The 15,212-nt window shown below is 41.4% G+C and overlaps 2 protein-coding genes across 2 annotated transcripts; both read right to left on the reverse strand.

The window, feature by feature from the left end:
- Positions 1-5,711: 5,711 nt before the first annotated feature.
- LOC101833007 (small proline-rich protein 2D-like) lies at positions 5,712-7,100 on the reverse strand. The gene is made up of 2 exons (XM_040751512.1): positions 6,965-7,100; positions 5,712-6,342 (listed from the first exon to the last, which is right to left on the reverse strand). The coding sequence occupies exon 2, from the start codon at positions 6,321-6,323 to the stop codon at positions 6,081-6,083; it is 243 nt and encodes an 80-aa protein (XP_040607446.1). The 5' UTR covers positions 6,324-6,342; positions 6,965-7,100; the 3' UTR covers positions 5,712-6,080.
- Positions 7,101-11,426: 4,326 nt separating this feature from the next.
- On the reverse strand, positions 11,427-11,700 carry LOC101829013 (small proline-rich protein 2D-like). The gene has a single exon (XM_005080313.2). It carries the CDS (start codon positions 11,697-11,699, stop codon positions 11,427-11,429), a length of 273 nt encoding a protein of 90 aa, XP_005080370.2. The 5' UTR covers position 11,700.
- Positions 11,701-15,212: the final 3,512 nt, after the last annotated feature.

A 15,212-nucleotide genomic window follows, 5' to 3' on the forward strand; every position in this document is an offset into this window, starting at 1 on the left:
AAGGACCTCTTTATAGGACTGGCTGTCCATCCCAGTGGAAGCAAAGCTGCCTGTCAATGGGCAGGTCTGAGAATTTCCCAACCAAAATGCAAATCCATGTATGACTGGCTTGTCTGAGACTCTACAAAATAGGAAATATCCTCTTCCTGGACATCATCATTGTAGAATGCTATGACTCAATGGACTCTTCTGTCTTTCAGTTTCAGTAAAACCTCCCTGGTTGTCTAATTTGACTTTTTCATTGAAGACAATATTTTTTCTCTATTACAACTCTCTTGTGTCCTGTTTGTTCTGCTTCAGCTCATTGAATGTGCATTGTCACATTTATATTCCTGGTTTCTAGGTAGGATTTGCCTGTGTGCTGAAAGAAGGAAAGTATTACAGGGGATGTTATCTGTGATTTCATCTTCATCTTTGACAATCCTGGCCTGGAGACAGGTCATATTCTCTGTATAGTTTTCTTTTCTGTAATGAAAAAAAAGCCTAATATACTACTCATAGGAAAGGTTAATGGGCTTGGACCTTATCCTGACTGTCTTCAGGACTGACATCTCAAACAACATATTTGTGTATATATTTAGAATCCCCTGTAATGATGACCAGCATGCTTCTAATCTTGGGGGAAAAGGAACTAAAATCATACATGTCCTAAGCATGATCTTGCTTAGGTGAATAGCATGAATATTCACAATATCTCACACTTCTCTTGTGTGAAGGGCTGTCAAGACTATCTGTGACTGTGGTACATGGCAACTGAAGTTTCCTATGAGAAATTCCAAAACACATAGCACACTGAATACTTAATATACAGCACATATTCTTTTTTCCTTTTTCTATTTAAATTAGAAACAAGTTTCTTTCACATGTCAATCCCAGTTCCCTCTCCTCTCCTCCCCTGCCCACTACCGGCCCTCTATCCCATCCCCTTTCTGCTCCCCAGGGAGGGTGAGGCCTTCCATGGGGGATAGTTAAAGTTTGTCATACCCTATTGAGCAGTGCCTAGATCCTCCCCCGTGTGTCTAGGCTGAGAGAATGTCCTTCTATGTGGAGTGGGCCCCCAAAGTCCATTCGTATACTAGGTATAAATACTGATCCACTATCAGAGACCCCATAGATTAACCAGACCTCCAAACTGACATCCTAGTTCAAGGAGTCTGGAACAGTCCTATTCTGGTTTTCCCAGCTATCAGTCTGGGGTCCATGAGCAACCCTTTGACCAGTTCAGCTGTTTCTGTGGGTTTCTCCAACCTGAGCTAACTGGGAGCATGGGGGAGTTGAGAGGGGGCTAGAAGAAAGAGAAGGGAGAAGAGGAGAGAGGACAAGAGAGAGCAGGAAGATGGAGTCAGGGGAAGAATAGAGAAGAGCAAGAAAAGAGATACCATAATAGAGGGAGCCATTATATGCCATCCTAGAGCCTTAATCTAGTAGCTGATGGAAGCAGAAGCAGACACCCACAGCTAAACATTGAGCTGAACTCTGGAATCCAGTTGCAGAGAGGGAGGAGTGATGAGCATCTTCAATACAGGCAGTCTGAAGTTTAAGATCTAAAATACTGAGCTCTCTCAGTGGTGATGAAAACTACTGCAATTGTTATTATACGTGATGTTCCAGGAACTTGACTAGGCTAGATTCAAGAATCTAGAACCTCCTAGGGGGTGGGGAGAATGGAAGAGTACCTTAATTAAAAAGAATGCTCTCTTTGATCCTAAAAAGTTGCTTTATAATTGAAGGAGAAAGAATAAAATAAGAAAGATATAAAAAGACATTATGCAGACTCTCTGCTCTGAGAAGCACTTGGGTACTGAATCTTACTGTAGCATGTCAACTTTATGTGACTGGAAATGTCTTTGAAATGAGGAATGATTTAGCTGAGAATTCCATTGTCCATCTCACTGAAGGGAAAGAATCATAAGTTCTATACCTAGGACCAAGTAACAAGAAACACACCACTAGTGAATGACTCATAAAGGTTGCTACACATACAGTAGTAAGCCAGTAAGAGACTCATTACTCTCCACATTTGCATATCAACACAAAGAATTGTCTTAGGCAATGTGCTTGCTTCTGCTGTGCAAAATTACAAAATTGCCTACTGACATGAGATGCCAAATTAACACAAAGTCAGTTTAACCTGAGGTTCTTCTTCTGAATGATGCGTACACAGAAGGTTACAAAGGATTGAAGGAAATAATGCAAAGGGACAACTTTCATTGTGGTGAGACATGGGAAGAAAGGATAGATCAGGGCACACAGACAGAGATGATGAACATTTAAAACCTTTTGAAAAAGTCATTTGGAAATCTACTACTCTAAATGATTACTAAAATATATACAAATACAAAATGTTTTAATAGAGTAACCTTAAAATTGTATGGGGGAGCAATACCTCAATTAGGTAACTCATCTTAACAAATGCAATCTTCAGTAGTAGTAATGCCTCATCTCTATTTAGTTGATAGCTAGTGTAGTCCCATCCAATAATTTCACTACCTTCCAGACTATTTCATGTAAGTTGTCTACCCTCCAGAACTTCATGCTAAAACCCAATTTCTTTAGACATCAATGCTTAATTCAGAGAACATAGAGAAATCTAGGAGGTACAAACCAGATGCTTCCTCACTAATGGTCAGTCCTCATGATATGGGAATGTTCTATGTACACTGCTGAAGGAGAAAAGAATTTACCAGGCTCAAAAAGCTCTGAACACAGCAATCTACAAACATAACTGGCTTGACAAAATATGCCCAGTGGTATGACAGTGACACAAATGGATGGCACCAACCTATCCTTCTGATTTGATTTAGGTCCTTCTCCATGAGCCAAAGTAAATACCTATCCCTAGTAAAAGGGAGAGAATCTGTAGCTAGATAGGATATAGGCCCTGGCAGATAATCCAGTCAATAGTATTATTCTGCTAAATGGACAAATCAACCCAGCAATTCCTAGTGACATTGCTAAACTCATATCAAAATATTTCTCATTCCTCATTTGAGAAGCTTCTCAATGCAGTTGATATTTAAGATAGAACTCACAACGTTTTAAGTGTTACAAAGAATAATAGACTCGTGTGCTTAGCATTACTTCACAGAAGAGGTAGAAAATGTCTATTCACAATACCAGGACACTAAACAATTGAACTAGTAACTATTGTCACAGCATTCACGAGTCATGTCAAAGCCTAAGCCAAACCAAAACTAATCATACAAGGAAAGGGAAATATGAAATCACACCACGAGCTGAGGAACTATGGGCAGTTGATAGCTTCTGAAGGAAGGGGTTGTTATAAGATGTGAACTTTGTTATATTGAACAAAACACAGGGAAGGCCCTATTGTCTAGAGTAGGTGGACTGCATGAAATGGAAATGAAGATAAGGAGAAGCAAATAGAAAATTAATGAAGGCTGGGTAGGAAGAGAAGGAAAGGCAAGGTTATCAATGATACTGAACGTAGGCAGTGCTAGCTGGTGTGATAGCTTGTCCTGAATGTGAGACTGAGGGTGGTATTGGTGATGATGATGGAGATGTTGCTGATGAAAAGGGAATGGTAGTGAGGATAGTGGAACTGATACAGATCATCAACTTTTAAGTCTATCACTGACTTAGTAGTAATGAGGTGATTCATTTTGTGCCAATCAAACTGCATGCATTATTTCAAATATGACCAAAGACTTTGCCATACTTAGAAGTTTCCACAAGTGACAGTAACAAGAAAATGTTCAACATCTTTAGCCATTAGAGAACTGAAAAACAAACTACACCAGAAGACCATTCTACTCATGTAAGGATAAGTACCCTCAAATAATAGCAACAAGTTCTGGCAGGGGAATAGAAGGAAGGAGCAGAAACTCTCAGACTGTGAGACAGCAGAATAACCCATCAAATATGGATATAAGTGTGGGGTTTCCTTAAAAGAAACAACCCTAATGCAGAACTATCATGTGATTCAGCAGCATCACTTGGGTTCATGTAAGAAGTCACACAGAGCATACAATAGAGATGCCCGCACATGCATCTATATTTCAGAACTACTCTTTAATACAACTTAAATAACTAGTCTAGCTACTAACCAATGAAATAAAGTGATGTCTTGATGGAGGGAGCTACTGTGGGATTGAGGTTGGGGAGAAACCTAGTGCGACTAAAATTTCCAGGAACTCACAAGGATGAGCCCAGCTAAAACTCCTAGCAACAGTAGACATGATGCCTTAACTGTCTTTCTCCTATAATCTGATTGGTGATTACCCTAATTATCATAATAGAACTTTCATCAAGTGATTGAGAAAAGCAGATGTAGAAATCCAAGTATAAGCACACGGCTGAGCTCAGGGAGGCCAGTCAAAGAGAGGGAGGAGAGATTGTATGAGATAGGGAGGTCAGGATCATGATGGGAAAAACCAAAGACACAACTCACCCAAGATCCTGGGAGCTCATGGACTCTGGAACAACATATGGGGAGTGTGCATGGGATTGAGCTAGTCCCTCTGCATGTGGGTGACAGTTTTATGGCTCCTGGATGTGGCACCAGGGTCTATACCTGCTGCATGATCTGGCTTTTTGGAACCCATTCCCTGTGGTGGGATGCCTTGCTCAAGCTTGATGCAGTAGGGAAGTGCTTGGTCTGACCTCAACTTGATGTGCTATGTTTTGTGGACTCCCCAAGCTGCCCTGCACATTGTAAACAGTGGACAGGGGTGGGGTTGGAGGGAGATGTGGAGGAGAGGGAGGTGGTAAGAGACTGGGATCTGTAGTTGATACATAATATGAATAGAAAATTTAAGAGAAAAGAAGAAAAAAGAAGAATCTGCTAACAACTTAAAATGTGGCACTTGTGTACTGAAGCAATAATGTGTCATACAGAACAAGGATATCCCCCTTGTCCAGTCAGGAGCTCTTGAACCCCAGACTGATGGCTGAGAGACCAGCAGGAGACTGATCCAGACCCCCTGGATGTAGTGTCAGTGAAGAGGCCTCAGAAATCTCTGGGGCCTTGGGTAGTAGGTCAGTGTTTACCATGGCATACAAATGAACTTTGGGAGTCCACTCCACATGGAGGGATGTTCTCTCAGCCTGGACACATGGGGAAGGGCCTAGGTCCAGACCTGAATTAAATGACAGACTCCGGAGATCCCCCCATGGAGAATGGTGTGGGGATTAGGTGGGATAATTGGGGGGCGGGCTGGTGGAGGTACAAGGGAGGAGGGGTAGGAGAGGGAGCTGGGATTGACATGTGAAGCATGCATGTTTCTAAATTAAATACAAACATATATTGAGAAAAAAAAGAACAAGGATATCATGTACATTTCACACAAATTCCTTGAACTGTGTATTATCATGTTAGGGAAAATACCCTATTAAATATAAGGCTGATATTGCTGTTCCAAATATTGAAAGAGAAAAACATATCAAGGATAGGTTGATGCAGATGTACTTACTGTGTAAGAAGGGAACAAGTAAGAGCAAAATACATGGATGTTAAGGGAGACAATATGTAATAAATGGCACATGTATATCTAGATATCACAGCATCTGCTAAAGGAGAGGTTGTAGGCATTCAGAACAAAAATGTGTCCTTCAAGCAAACAAACACTGAGTAATCTTTGTTAAAACCTGATTACAGCAGAATGACCTGGGTTCAGAGAATAAAAATAAAGGGGAAAGAGCATATAAGAAAGGTAATAGAGTGAATTTTAGGGGAAAAAAGAAGACATGAATGCTATCAATCAGATTGTACTTTATTCAAGAAATGAAACCACAGTGGAAACAAATCAGCCAAGGTGATTGACAGTTATGGACACATCCTCTGAGTGCACAGGGTGGAAAGCTGCTGCTCTTCACTCTGAACATCCGGACACTGAAGCAGTGAGGAAGGATCATTCTCAGCAGCCCCTTCACAGCAGAAGCAGCACAAGCTCAGGGGAATGCCTTCCCTATCAGGGTGACCAAAGATACATGGAGGTGAAGGTTGGAGAAGATTCTTCTGCATCCATGACAGGCTTTGAAGGGAAGATGGAAGTGTTTCTATGGAAGTGTAGGAAGTAGATTTCCTTCTCTTCTCTTGGTCCTCATGACTGTTGAAGCACTCACTTGCTCTTGGGTGGACACTTCTGCTGGCAGGGAGGAGGTTGTACAGGAGGGCATTTCTGCTGGCATGGCTCAGGGGGGCATGGTTCAGGGCACTTTGGAGGAGGACAAGGCTCTGGACACTTTGGAGGAGGACAAGGCTCTGTGCACTGTGGAGGAGGACAAGGCTCAGGGCACTTTGGGGGTGGGCACACAGGAGGAGGCTGGCAGGGCTGCTTGCACTGCTGCTGTTGGTAAGACATGGTGCTGAAGTCTCAGGATCTGAAAGACATTACAAGAGAGTTTTCAGGGGTGATCCACATATAGAAGACTGATGGAGTCATGGAACATCACATCCATTTCTCTCTCTAGGCATGCACATAACCCCCAACTCCTGTTTTAGGGCAGCATGGCTTTCAACCTTCCTCTCAGCAATCTGTGTCACTAGCCTTGAGAAATCCCCTGTTTCATGTATTTTTGGGAGAAAATATTTTGTTTCAATGAAACATCTTTGAGACAGGCCATGTCAAGTCCTGGTGCCGAGAGCAATCAGACAAGCCATCCATATCACACCTGTCACTTGTGACATTCCAGTAGGATGTCTGGGATTTAGAGTCAAGGACAGCTCAGGAACATCCCAGGTTCTGAAACCTGCCAAGGTATAGGGCTATGGAAAGGATAACAAAAGATGCATGTGAAGGAGAAATATACTGCGTTAAACTGCATACCTGATAAAAAGGATAATTACCTATCACAGTAAACCATTGCTTCCATTGCTAAATTTCTGACTGCTAAGTTAATGCTGTTCATCACATGATCACAACTGGACTTACTCCCTCAAAACTGACTGCAGCACATAGAAGACCGTGAAGACAGACAGACCAACTCAAGAAATGACACTCACCAGGTTCTGCAAAGTAGTCCAGGACTTGAGTACCAGGAGTCTGCAGTCATGCAGCCAAGGACCTCTTTATAGGACTGGCTGCCCAGCCCAGTGGAAGCAAAGCTGACTGTCAGTGGGCAGGTCTGAGAATTTCCCAACCAAATCCATGCATGACTGCCTTGACTGGGACTCTACAAAATAGGAAATATCCTCTTCCTGGACATCATCACTATAGAGCGTTGTGACTCAGCGGGCCCTCCTGTAAGTTTCAGTAAGACCTGCCTCGTTATCTAAGTTCTCTTTCTTCACTGAAGAGAATATTTCTTTTCTCTATTACAGCTCTCTTGTATTCTTTGTTCTGCTTCAACTCATTGCTATTCTTTGGTGCAATGGCACATTTATATTCCTAGCTTCTAGGTGAAATTTGCCTGTATACTGAAAGAAGGAAAGTATTACAAAGGATGTTAGATGTGATTTCAACTTCCTCTTTGACAACCCTGGGCCTCGAGATAGGTCAAGTTGCCTGCATAGGTTTCTTTTCTGTGACGATAGAAAACTGAATATGCTGCTCATAGGGGAGGGTGATGGGCTTTGGCCTTATCCTGACCATCTTCAGGACTGCCATCTCAAACAATATATTTAGTTATATATTTAGACCCCCCACTAATGATGACCATAAGTCTGCTTATTATGGTGGAAGAGGAACTAAAATCACACCTGCCCTAAGCATGTTCATGCTTAGGTGACCAGCATGAACTCACAATATCCCACACTTGTCTTGTGTTAAGGGCTGTTGAGACCATCTGTGACTGTGGTACATCCCAACTGGAGTTTGGGATGTACCCAAACTATGAGAACTACCAAAACACATACTATAATGAATACTTAATATATACTACATAATACTATTCTTGCACACACACACACACATACACACACACACATACACAGCATCAATCTTCCACTTCTATCTAATATCTGTTAATGGTTCTTTGAAGCATGAAAACTGACTGAATGAATTAAAAATGGTTGTATTTCAATTCTTGAATGACTCAAGAATATTTTGAGGCAATCCAGGGATCTGGACACTTCAGAGAATGACAAGTCTCAGAACACATTCAGGGTGAACAATTCTCTGGTCACTTTCGAGGTGAACACACAAGAGGAGGCTGGCAGGACAGCTTGCACTGCTGCTGTTGGTAAGACATCATGCTGAAATCTGATGATCAGACATGGGAGGTATTCTAGGGATTGCCACTGGGGATGTCAGGAGAGAATTATAGGATATGTAAAGTGCTGTAATTCAATGACAATTAAAAACATAATTTAAAAGGAAATAAAAAATTAAATATTGTTAATCAATAAACAAGCTAAAGACTAAAATTTTCAAAGAAAGAAACATTAATGTCTGGCAAATATTTTTTATTTCTTTTTGGGTTTTCGAGACAGGGTTTCCCTGTGTAGCTTTGGAGCCTGTCATGGAACTTGCTCTTGTAGACCAGGCTGATATCAAACTCACAGAGATCTTCCATCCTCTGTATCCTGAGTGCTGGGATTAAAGGCATGCACTACCACTGCCCTGCTTGACAAACATTTTAGTAAGGGTTCAGCAATTTAAATTACTTTGAGATTCATGTCAAAATGACTATCAAAATATCAATGGCAAAAAATTCTAGTGTGTACAGGAATAAAAGTACCATTATTTGCTGTTGGTGGTAAGCAAACAGGTAAAATCACTTTGAAAATCATTGCCAAAGACTTCAAAAGGTAGAAATTAGAAGTAACACATGACTCAGGTTTGACACTCCTGTACATACACCCAGAGTTTTTTCCCTTACATCATACATGCATTGCTGTAGTTGCCCGTGCCTCCACCCCTCTGAGCACCCTCACTAAGCTGCCCTCTCCCCAGCTCCACTTCTCCTCTGTTTCCCTTCAGAAAAGAATAGGCAACCCCCAGGGATTTCAGCCAAAAATGGCATAACAATATACCATAAAATTAGGCACAAATCATCATATCAATCCTGGACTAGTAAACCCAATAGGAGGAAAAGAGTCCCATGAGCAGACAAAGAGACAGAGACAGTCCCCATTCCCACTGTTAGGAGTTCCACAAAAACACTAAGCTACATGACCATAACACATATATAGAGAACCAAGCACAGACCCATGCATATTCTGTGATTGTCACTTCAGTCTCTGTTAGTCCCTATAAACACAGCTTAGTTGATTCTATGGGCCTTGGTCTACTGGTATCTTTGACTTTGGATCCTACAATCCTACCTCTATGTCTTTCATAGTATTTCCCAAGCTCTCCCAAAGAACTTTATAACTGACCACAAAGATATCTGTGTTCTGTGGCCTGCACAGAGAGAGGTCTGCACACTAACTCCCAGAAAGGAAAGCCTTGTGCCAGTGCAGGACACAGAGCCTCCAGGGAGCCTGGTGCTGCTTTGCTTGAGCCCCTTGCTCATCCCTGTCCATCTGAAGCAACAATGGAAAGAATCCATTCAGACTTTGCACGGTGGGACAGATTAGAGTTGAGGACTTGGGTGTGAGCATTTCAGTTCTCTTTTCAGAACACGCTGCTGCCATAGCTCTGCTGGATTCCCTGGCGTGAGCTCCAGTAAGACGCTCTGCAGACTGAGAAGCTCAAAGAGCCAGGGTTTATTTCTCATAGCTCTGAAGAATGCATATGTGAGAGCATTCTTTAGATGCTCTCTTCTGCAGTGTGGCCCAGAGATGGTCATCTTCCCTGTATCTGTCTCTTGAGTGTTCCATGTCTTTTTGTGCCTCACCTTTCCCAAGAGCACACCAGTCCAGCATAACAAGAGCGTACCCATATAACCTCAAAGACCACATCTCTACATACAGCTGCTTTCTACAGTTCTGGGTGATAGAAACTCAACACATAAGTATCTGATGCACACATGTCATCCCACAAGAAATGTCCCTCATTTCAGGTCCAATTTCCAACAAAAACTATAGAATATCTGAAGGCCATGAATTGATGACACTTTTGCAAAATGGAGCTATGTCCCATGCTGTGCCAAGCTGTTCTCTGCTTACCTCAGTGGTTGAAAACTACAAGAGATATGTGAATTGAAACACACCTTATGTTACCTATACTTATATTGGGGACATTAGTACTGATAAATGACCTTCCTTTATCCATGTACCCATATGTGTAATTGTTTAACTTCAAGTCTTTATAAAAATAAGTTGTTGCTGATGGCTCTGCCAGGTTCATGTCAGTGCCAGAAGCTCAAATTGAGGTTCCACTGTGATGAAAGAAACATCAGTCGTTATTGACTTTAGGACCTTGATCAACGGGGTTTCCTTGAAGAGCTTCCTTGTCCCCTCATGGATTCAGCTGCCTTTAAACATTCTACTCTGTGAAGCCTGACTTCCAGAAGGGAAGAATGAGAGGAGTGCTGACATACAGGACTTTGTGAGATCTCAACTAGGAAGAATAACTAGGGAGGGGGCCATTTGACTCCTAAACATTCTTTTCTCTCCTGTTCTTTTATATCCAGCCTTAAAGGTTGCTGTCATTTTATTCAGGAGACATCATACATTCCTCAAATCCCCTTTTCTCAGGATTACATAGGAAATGGGGTGAATTAGCAATTACAGGGACACAGGGGGAAAAGGATAACTTCGTTTTTAAATAACATTTAAAGAGCAGTTGTCAGAAAGCCACACAGTGACAGTGTCGACAATTATGTTGACCTGTTTCTGCTAGTACACAAACAAGCACTGAGCACCACATCACAAATTGATGTCTGACACTGACTACACAACTTTTATTTTCTGCTAAAGAATCAAGTTAATAATATATGAAAGTTAAATAGATTATAAGTAGATGACCAATAGATGATAGAGTTTCCTACCTTGTACTAAGAAAAAGACAACTTTTAAGAAGTTAATGAATGCTGTCCTAAGAACAATTCAATCAGTGGTCAAGAACATAAATTTGAAATAATATTGAATTTATCTTTGATATGACTAAATCCAGAAAACACAGAATTAAATTTTAAAATTCCTCTACCAAAGGCTAGAAATAATCCAAAATAGTAAGACAATATTTAAACAGCATTTTCCAAGGAAAAAGTGTTTATTAGACCATCACCAAAAAGGTACTTTCTTCAGGAAGTGAAACAGCAGTGACAACTGCCCAGGTGACAGCAGACTGGGAAGGCCAGGGCACAGGATAAGTAGACAGCTGCTGCTCTTCCTCTCAACATCTGGGACACTGAATCACTGAGGAAGGACCATTCTCAGGGCCCCTTGGAACAGCAGGAAGACAGCCTCACAGAAATGCCTTCTCTATCAGGGGTCATCAGAAGCACATAGAGGGACAGGGTGGAGAAGACTCTTCTGCATCCATGACAGGCTTTGAAAAGAAGATGGGGATGTTTGTATGGAAGTAGGTGAAATGGATTTTCTTCATTTCCCCTGTTTCTGGTGACTTCTGAAGCCCTCACTTGCTCTTGGGTGGGCACTTCGACTGGCAGGGTGGAGAAGGTTGCACAGGAGGGCACTTTGGCTGCCATGGCTGAGGGGGGCATGGCTCAGGGCACTGTGGAGGAGGACAAGGCTCTGGGCACTTTGGAGGAGGACAAGGCTCAGGGCACTGTGAAGGAGGACAAGGCTCAGGGCACTTTGGAGGAGGACAAGGCTCTGGGCACTTTGGGGGTGGGCACACAGGAGGAGGCTGGCAGGGCTGCTTGCACTGCTGCTGTTGGTAAGACATCGTGCTCAAGTCTCAGGATCTGAAAGGCATTACAAGACAGTTCTCACAAGAGATCACCTCTGAGGATAAAACTAGGCTTATGGGGCTGCAGAATCGTTCCTCTCTTCCTGTGTATCTGTTGAAGATGAAAATCTACCACTCTTATTTTAAGATGTCCTGAGTTTCTTCTACTTAGCATATTTTCAACACCTTTAGCCAACCTTTCTTTTATCCCATGTCATTATTCCTAAGGATATACTTCTGTTCCCCAGCACTGAGAAATAGTATTTATATGACTAGAATATCCTCCTAACCCTAGCATTCTTATAAACAGTACCCATCTAATGCTAGTATATTTCAAGTAGAATGACTGAGCAACACAACAGATAGCTGTTGAAAGAATAGGTGACCCTCTGAACTGCTTGTGACATAACCCTTGGAAAGGGATTCCATCGAGATATGGATAAAAGAAAATTACATATTTTTCTTTGTTCTCATCTAAAATAAAAACTTCCCCAATTGTCTTGCTTTTCCATGTAGGTATCAAATTACAGTATAGAAAAATACAAAAGCAAGCTAGTAAAGTATGTGAATGTCCTCCCTTCCTAAAGCTGCATCTATTGTAACATTTATCCCAAGATCAGTTTGGAAATACTAAGATTACTGTATTTAGGTGAAACTCCACACATGAGAATATCCCAAAGGCAGATCCTCTCAAGAACTCAAGAAATCAGACTCACCAGGTTCTCCGAAGTAGACCACCAGTGCTCGAGTACTGACAATACTGCAGCCAAGCACTGAGACTCTCTTTATAGGACAGCCTGCCTCACCCAGGGGGAAACAGACATGACTATCATGGGCAAGTCCAAGAATTTCCTAACATAAATGCAAATCCATCCATAACTGCCTGGACGGGGACTCTGGAAAGCAGGAAATATCCCTTCCTTGGCTATCGCTACTAGCTTGATTCCTCTGACTCCGAGGCCTTTTCTTCCCTCTTGGTTCCAGTAATCCTGGCAGTTGGAAAAGTTGAGGGATAGTCCAGCTTGTTAAAGCTCTTTATTGACTGGAGACATACCCCCTTTGTGTGTCACAAACATCCTTTTTCTTAAATTCATATCTTTTGTGTTATTTGTCCTTCGTTTGTTTGTTTGTTTTTACTTTCCTCAGACATTTACAAGTTTGTTAGAAGGAAGAAGAGAAGCAAAAGAAACTTCATTCTGGTCCAAGTTCACCCCTTTAACAAGTCCTGTGCTCAGGGTCTTCTATTTACATATATTTAAATTTCCTTAGAAACATGGAGAAATAGAACCTGTCTCTCAGAGTAAGTACTAACAACATTGGGATATTTGTGAACCTGTTGAGGATAAAAATTTCTCTTCCTCTTTCTTTCCTCCAGAGAATCTCAGATTTGACCTACATTGTCTGCCTTTGATAGCAATCATCGACCTCTGAGAATATTGCTACTCTCCATAAGTAGATGCTGGTCCCAGAGTGGCAACCTGTCTCTTCCGTGCTGCATTTCTTTGTTTCCTACAAGGATGTATGCTACAGCCTTTTTAGTTAGTTGATTGTTTGGTTGGTTGGTTGGTTAGTTAGTTAGTTAGTTAGTTATAGGTTTTTTTCAAGAAAGGATTTCTCTGTATAACAGTTAACTGTTCTGGTTTGAACTCACTATGTAGACCAGGCTGGCCTTGAGCTCAGAGAGATCCACCTGCTTCTGCCTCCTGAGTGCTAGGATTAAAGGCATGTGTCACTACTGCATAGCAGCCTTTTTATTTTTTATAAAACATACTCTTAATAATTATATGAAGGAATAGAGAAGATATGAAAAATATCGCAAGCATTCATTCAAAATTTATTTATTGGGCCTCACCTGTGTGGTTCTCAGGGGTAATTCCTAGGGTGAAGAGTAAGAAGACTGAGCTCAGCCACCACATTTAAATAATTGAGAGTAAGTCATGAAGGGTCAATTAAAGCATTAAAAGTATGAAAACCGACGCAGGGGACATGATATTAGGTCACACTCACATGTTGGATTTTATTTACTAACTTTCCAGGTATATTTGATAACTTTGGAAGACAGAATTTCAAAATACTTTCTGTGGACAGGCTTGTTCTATCTTTTCTACAAGTTCTTCACCTACTCTACCTCTCAACCAGCTTCTTCTACATAGAGCAAATTGTACAAAGAAGACGGCAACACTGTTCTCTGTTAAGACTAATGCTAGCATTCACTGTAACAGAAGACATTGTTAATGCATTTGCAGACTGATCCCATTCCTGTCCCTTCACTCTTCATACAGTCACAAGATCTGGATAACTATGTAGTCAGTATTTACACTGACATTTCTAGGGGGATTTCTCTGTCATACACAAGTGATGAGAAACTCCAAAAGGTACGTAGTTTTATAAACAGAGAAGAAGAAAAAAAGGGATGACAAGGAAAAGGAAATATTTAAACTATCTGAAGCAGCTACCGGCTATTCTGCAGAAGGTTCAGGAGCACAGAATCAACCTCAGCTAAGCAGCTCAGCTTCCCATGGCTGTCAATGCTGCTGACCTTAAGAAAGAGTTTAGCAAACAACATCTCTGCCCCTACTGAGTCTCTGCAGGGAAATAGCCTTTATTTCAGCACATGAGGCCAGGAACTGACAAATGGCATCATCAGGAATGTCTCAAATTAGCTACCACACATACCACAGGGCTAGATCAAGGGCCTTTACTCGCTAGATCTTTTTTGAGTCTCCAGACTCTCACACCACATACAAAGCATCATTCTAAGGGAATGTCTGGTTTTTAGCATCCAAAGTTAGTAATGAGCTGGCCAACTGGGTGCATAGTATCACAAAAAAATCTTGGTTCTTTCTCCAACTATACCACATCCAAAGAGAGATTGAGTTAAAGAAATTCAGCCAGTCCCACAAAGACACCTATCATGTGTTTTTTCCCACAGTTAGAATTTAGGGAATGGGGAGAGGATGAAAATCAAAGGGGTCTATGAACTGTGAAACAGGATGAGATCTAAGAGTAATAAAGAGGTAAATGTGATCAAATGTAGCATATTTAGGTCATAAGAAAACCCCTCACTTTGTACAATTAATACTCACTAATAAAATGTATTGAAGGGCTACTAATCATAATATTCCTAGCAGCAGAGTGAGAGAAGCTGTCAAAACTTTCCAAACTGGTGTGGTTACATTTAATGAGTTCCTTGCAAGTCATCTATAGCAGGGGTTCTCAACCTGTGGGTTGGGTACTCTTCAGGGGATAGAATGACCCTTTCACAGAGATCACCTAAGACCATCGGGAAACACAGATGATACATGACAGTAACAAAATTACAGTTATGAATAGCAATAAAAATGCTTTTATTGTTGGGTGGTTATCTCGACATTAGGAACTGTAATAAAGGGTCACAGCATTAAGAAGACTGAGAACCACTAAGTTATATAAAGATGAAGTGTGAAACAACACAAACTTTCTCCAGATTTGAACTTCCAAGGCCTAAGACAGAAAACTCTCTCTCTCTCT

The sequence above is a fragment of the Mesocricetus auratus genome, unplaced genomic scaffold (genome assembly GCF_017639785.1).
Source record: "Mesocricetus auratus isolate SY011 unplaced genomic scaffold, BCM_Maur_2.0 Super-Scaffold_100009, whole genome shotgun sequence".
NCBI classification, from domain to species: Eukaryota; Metazoa; Chordata; class Mammalia; order Rodentia; family Cricetidae; genus Mesocricetus; species Mesocricetus auratus.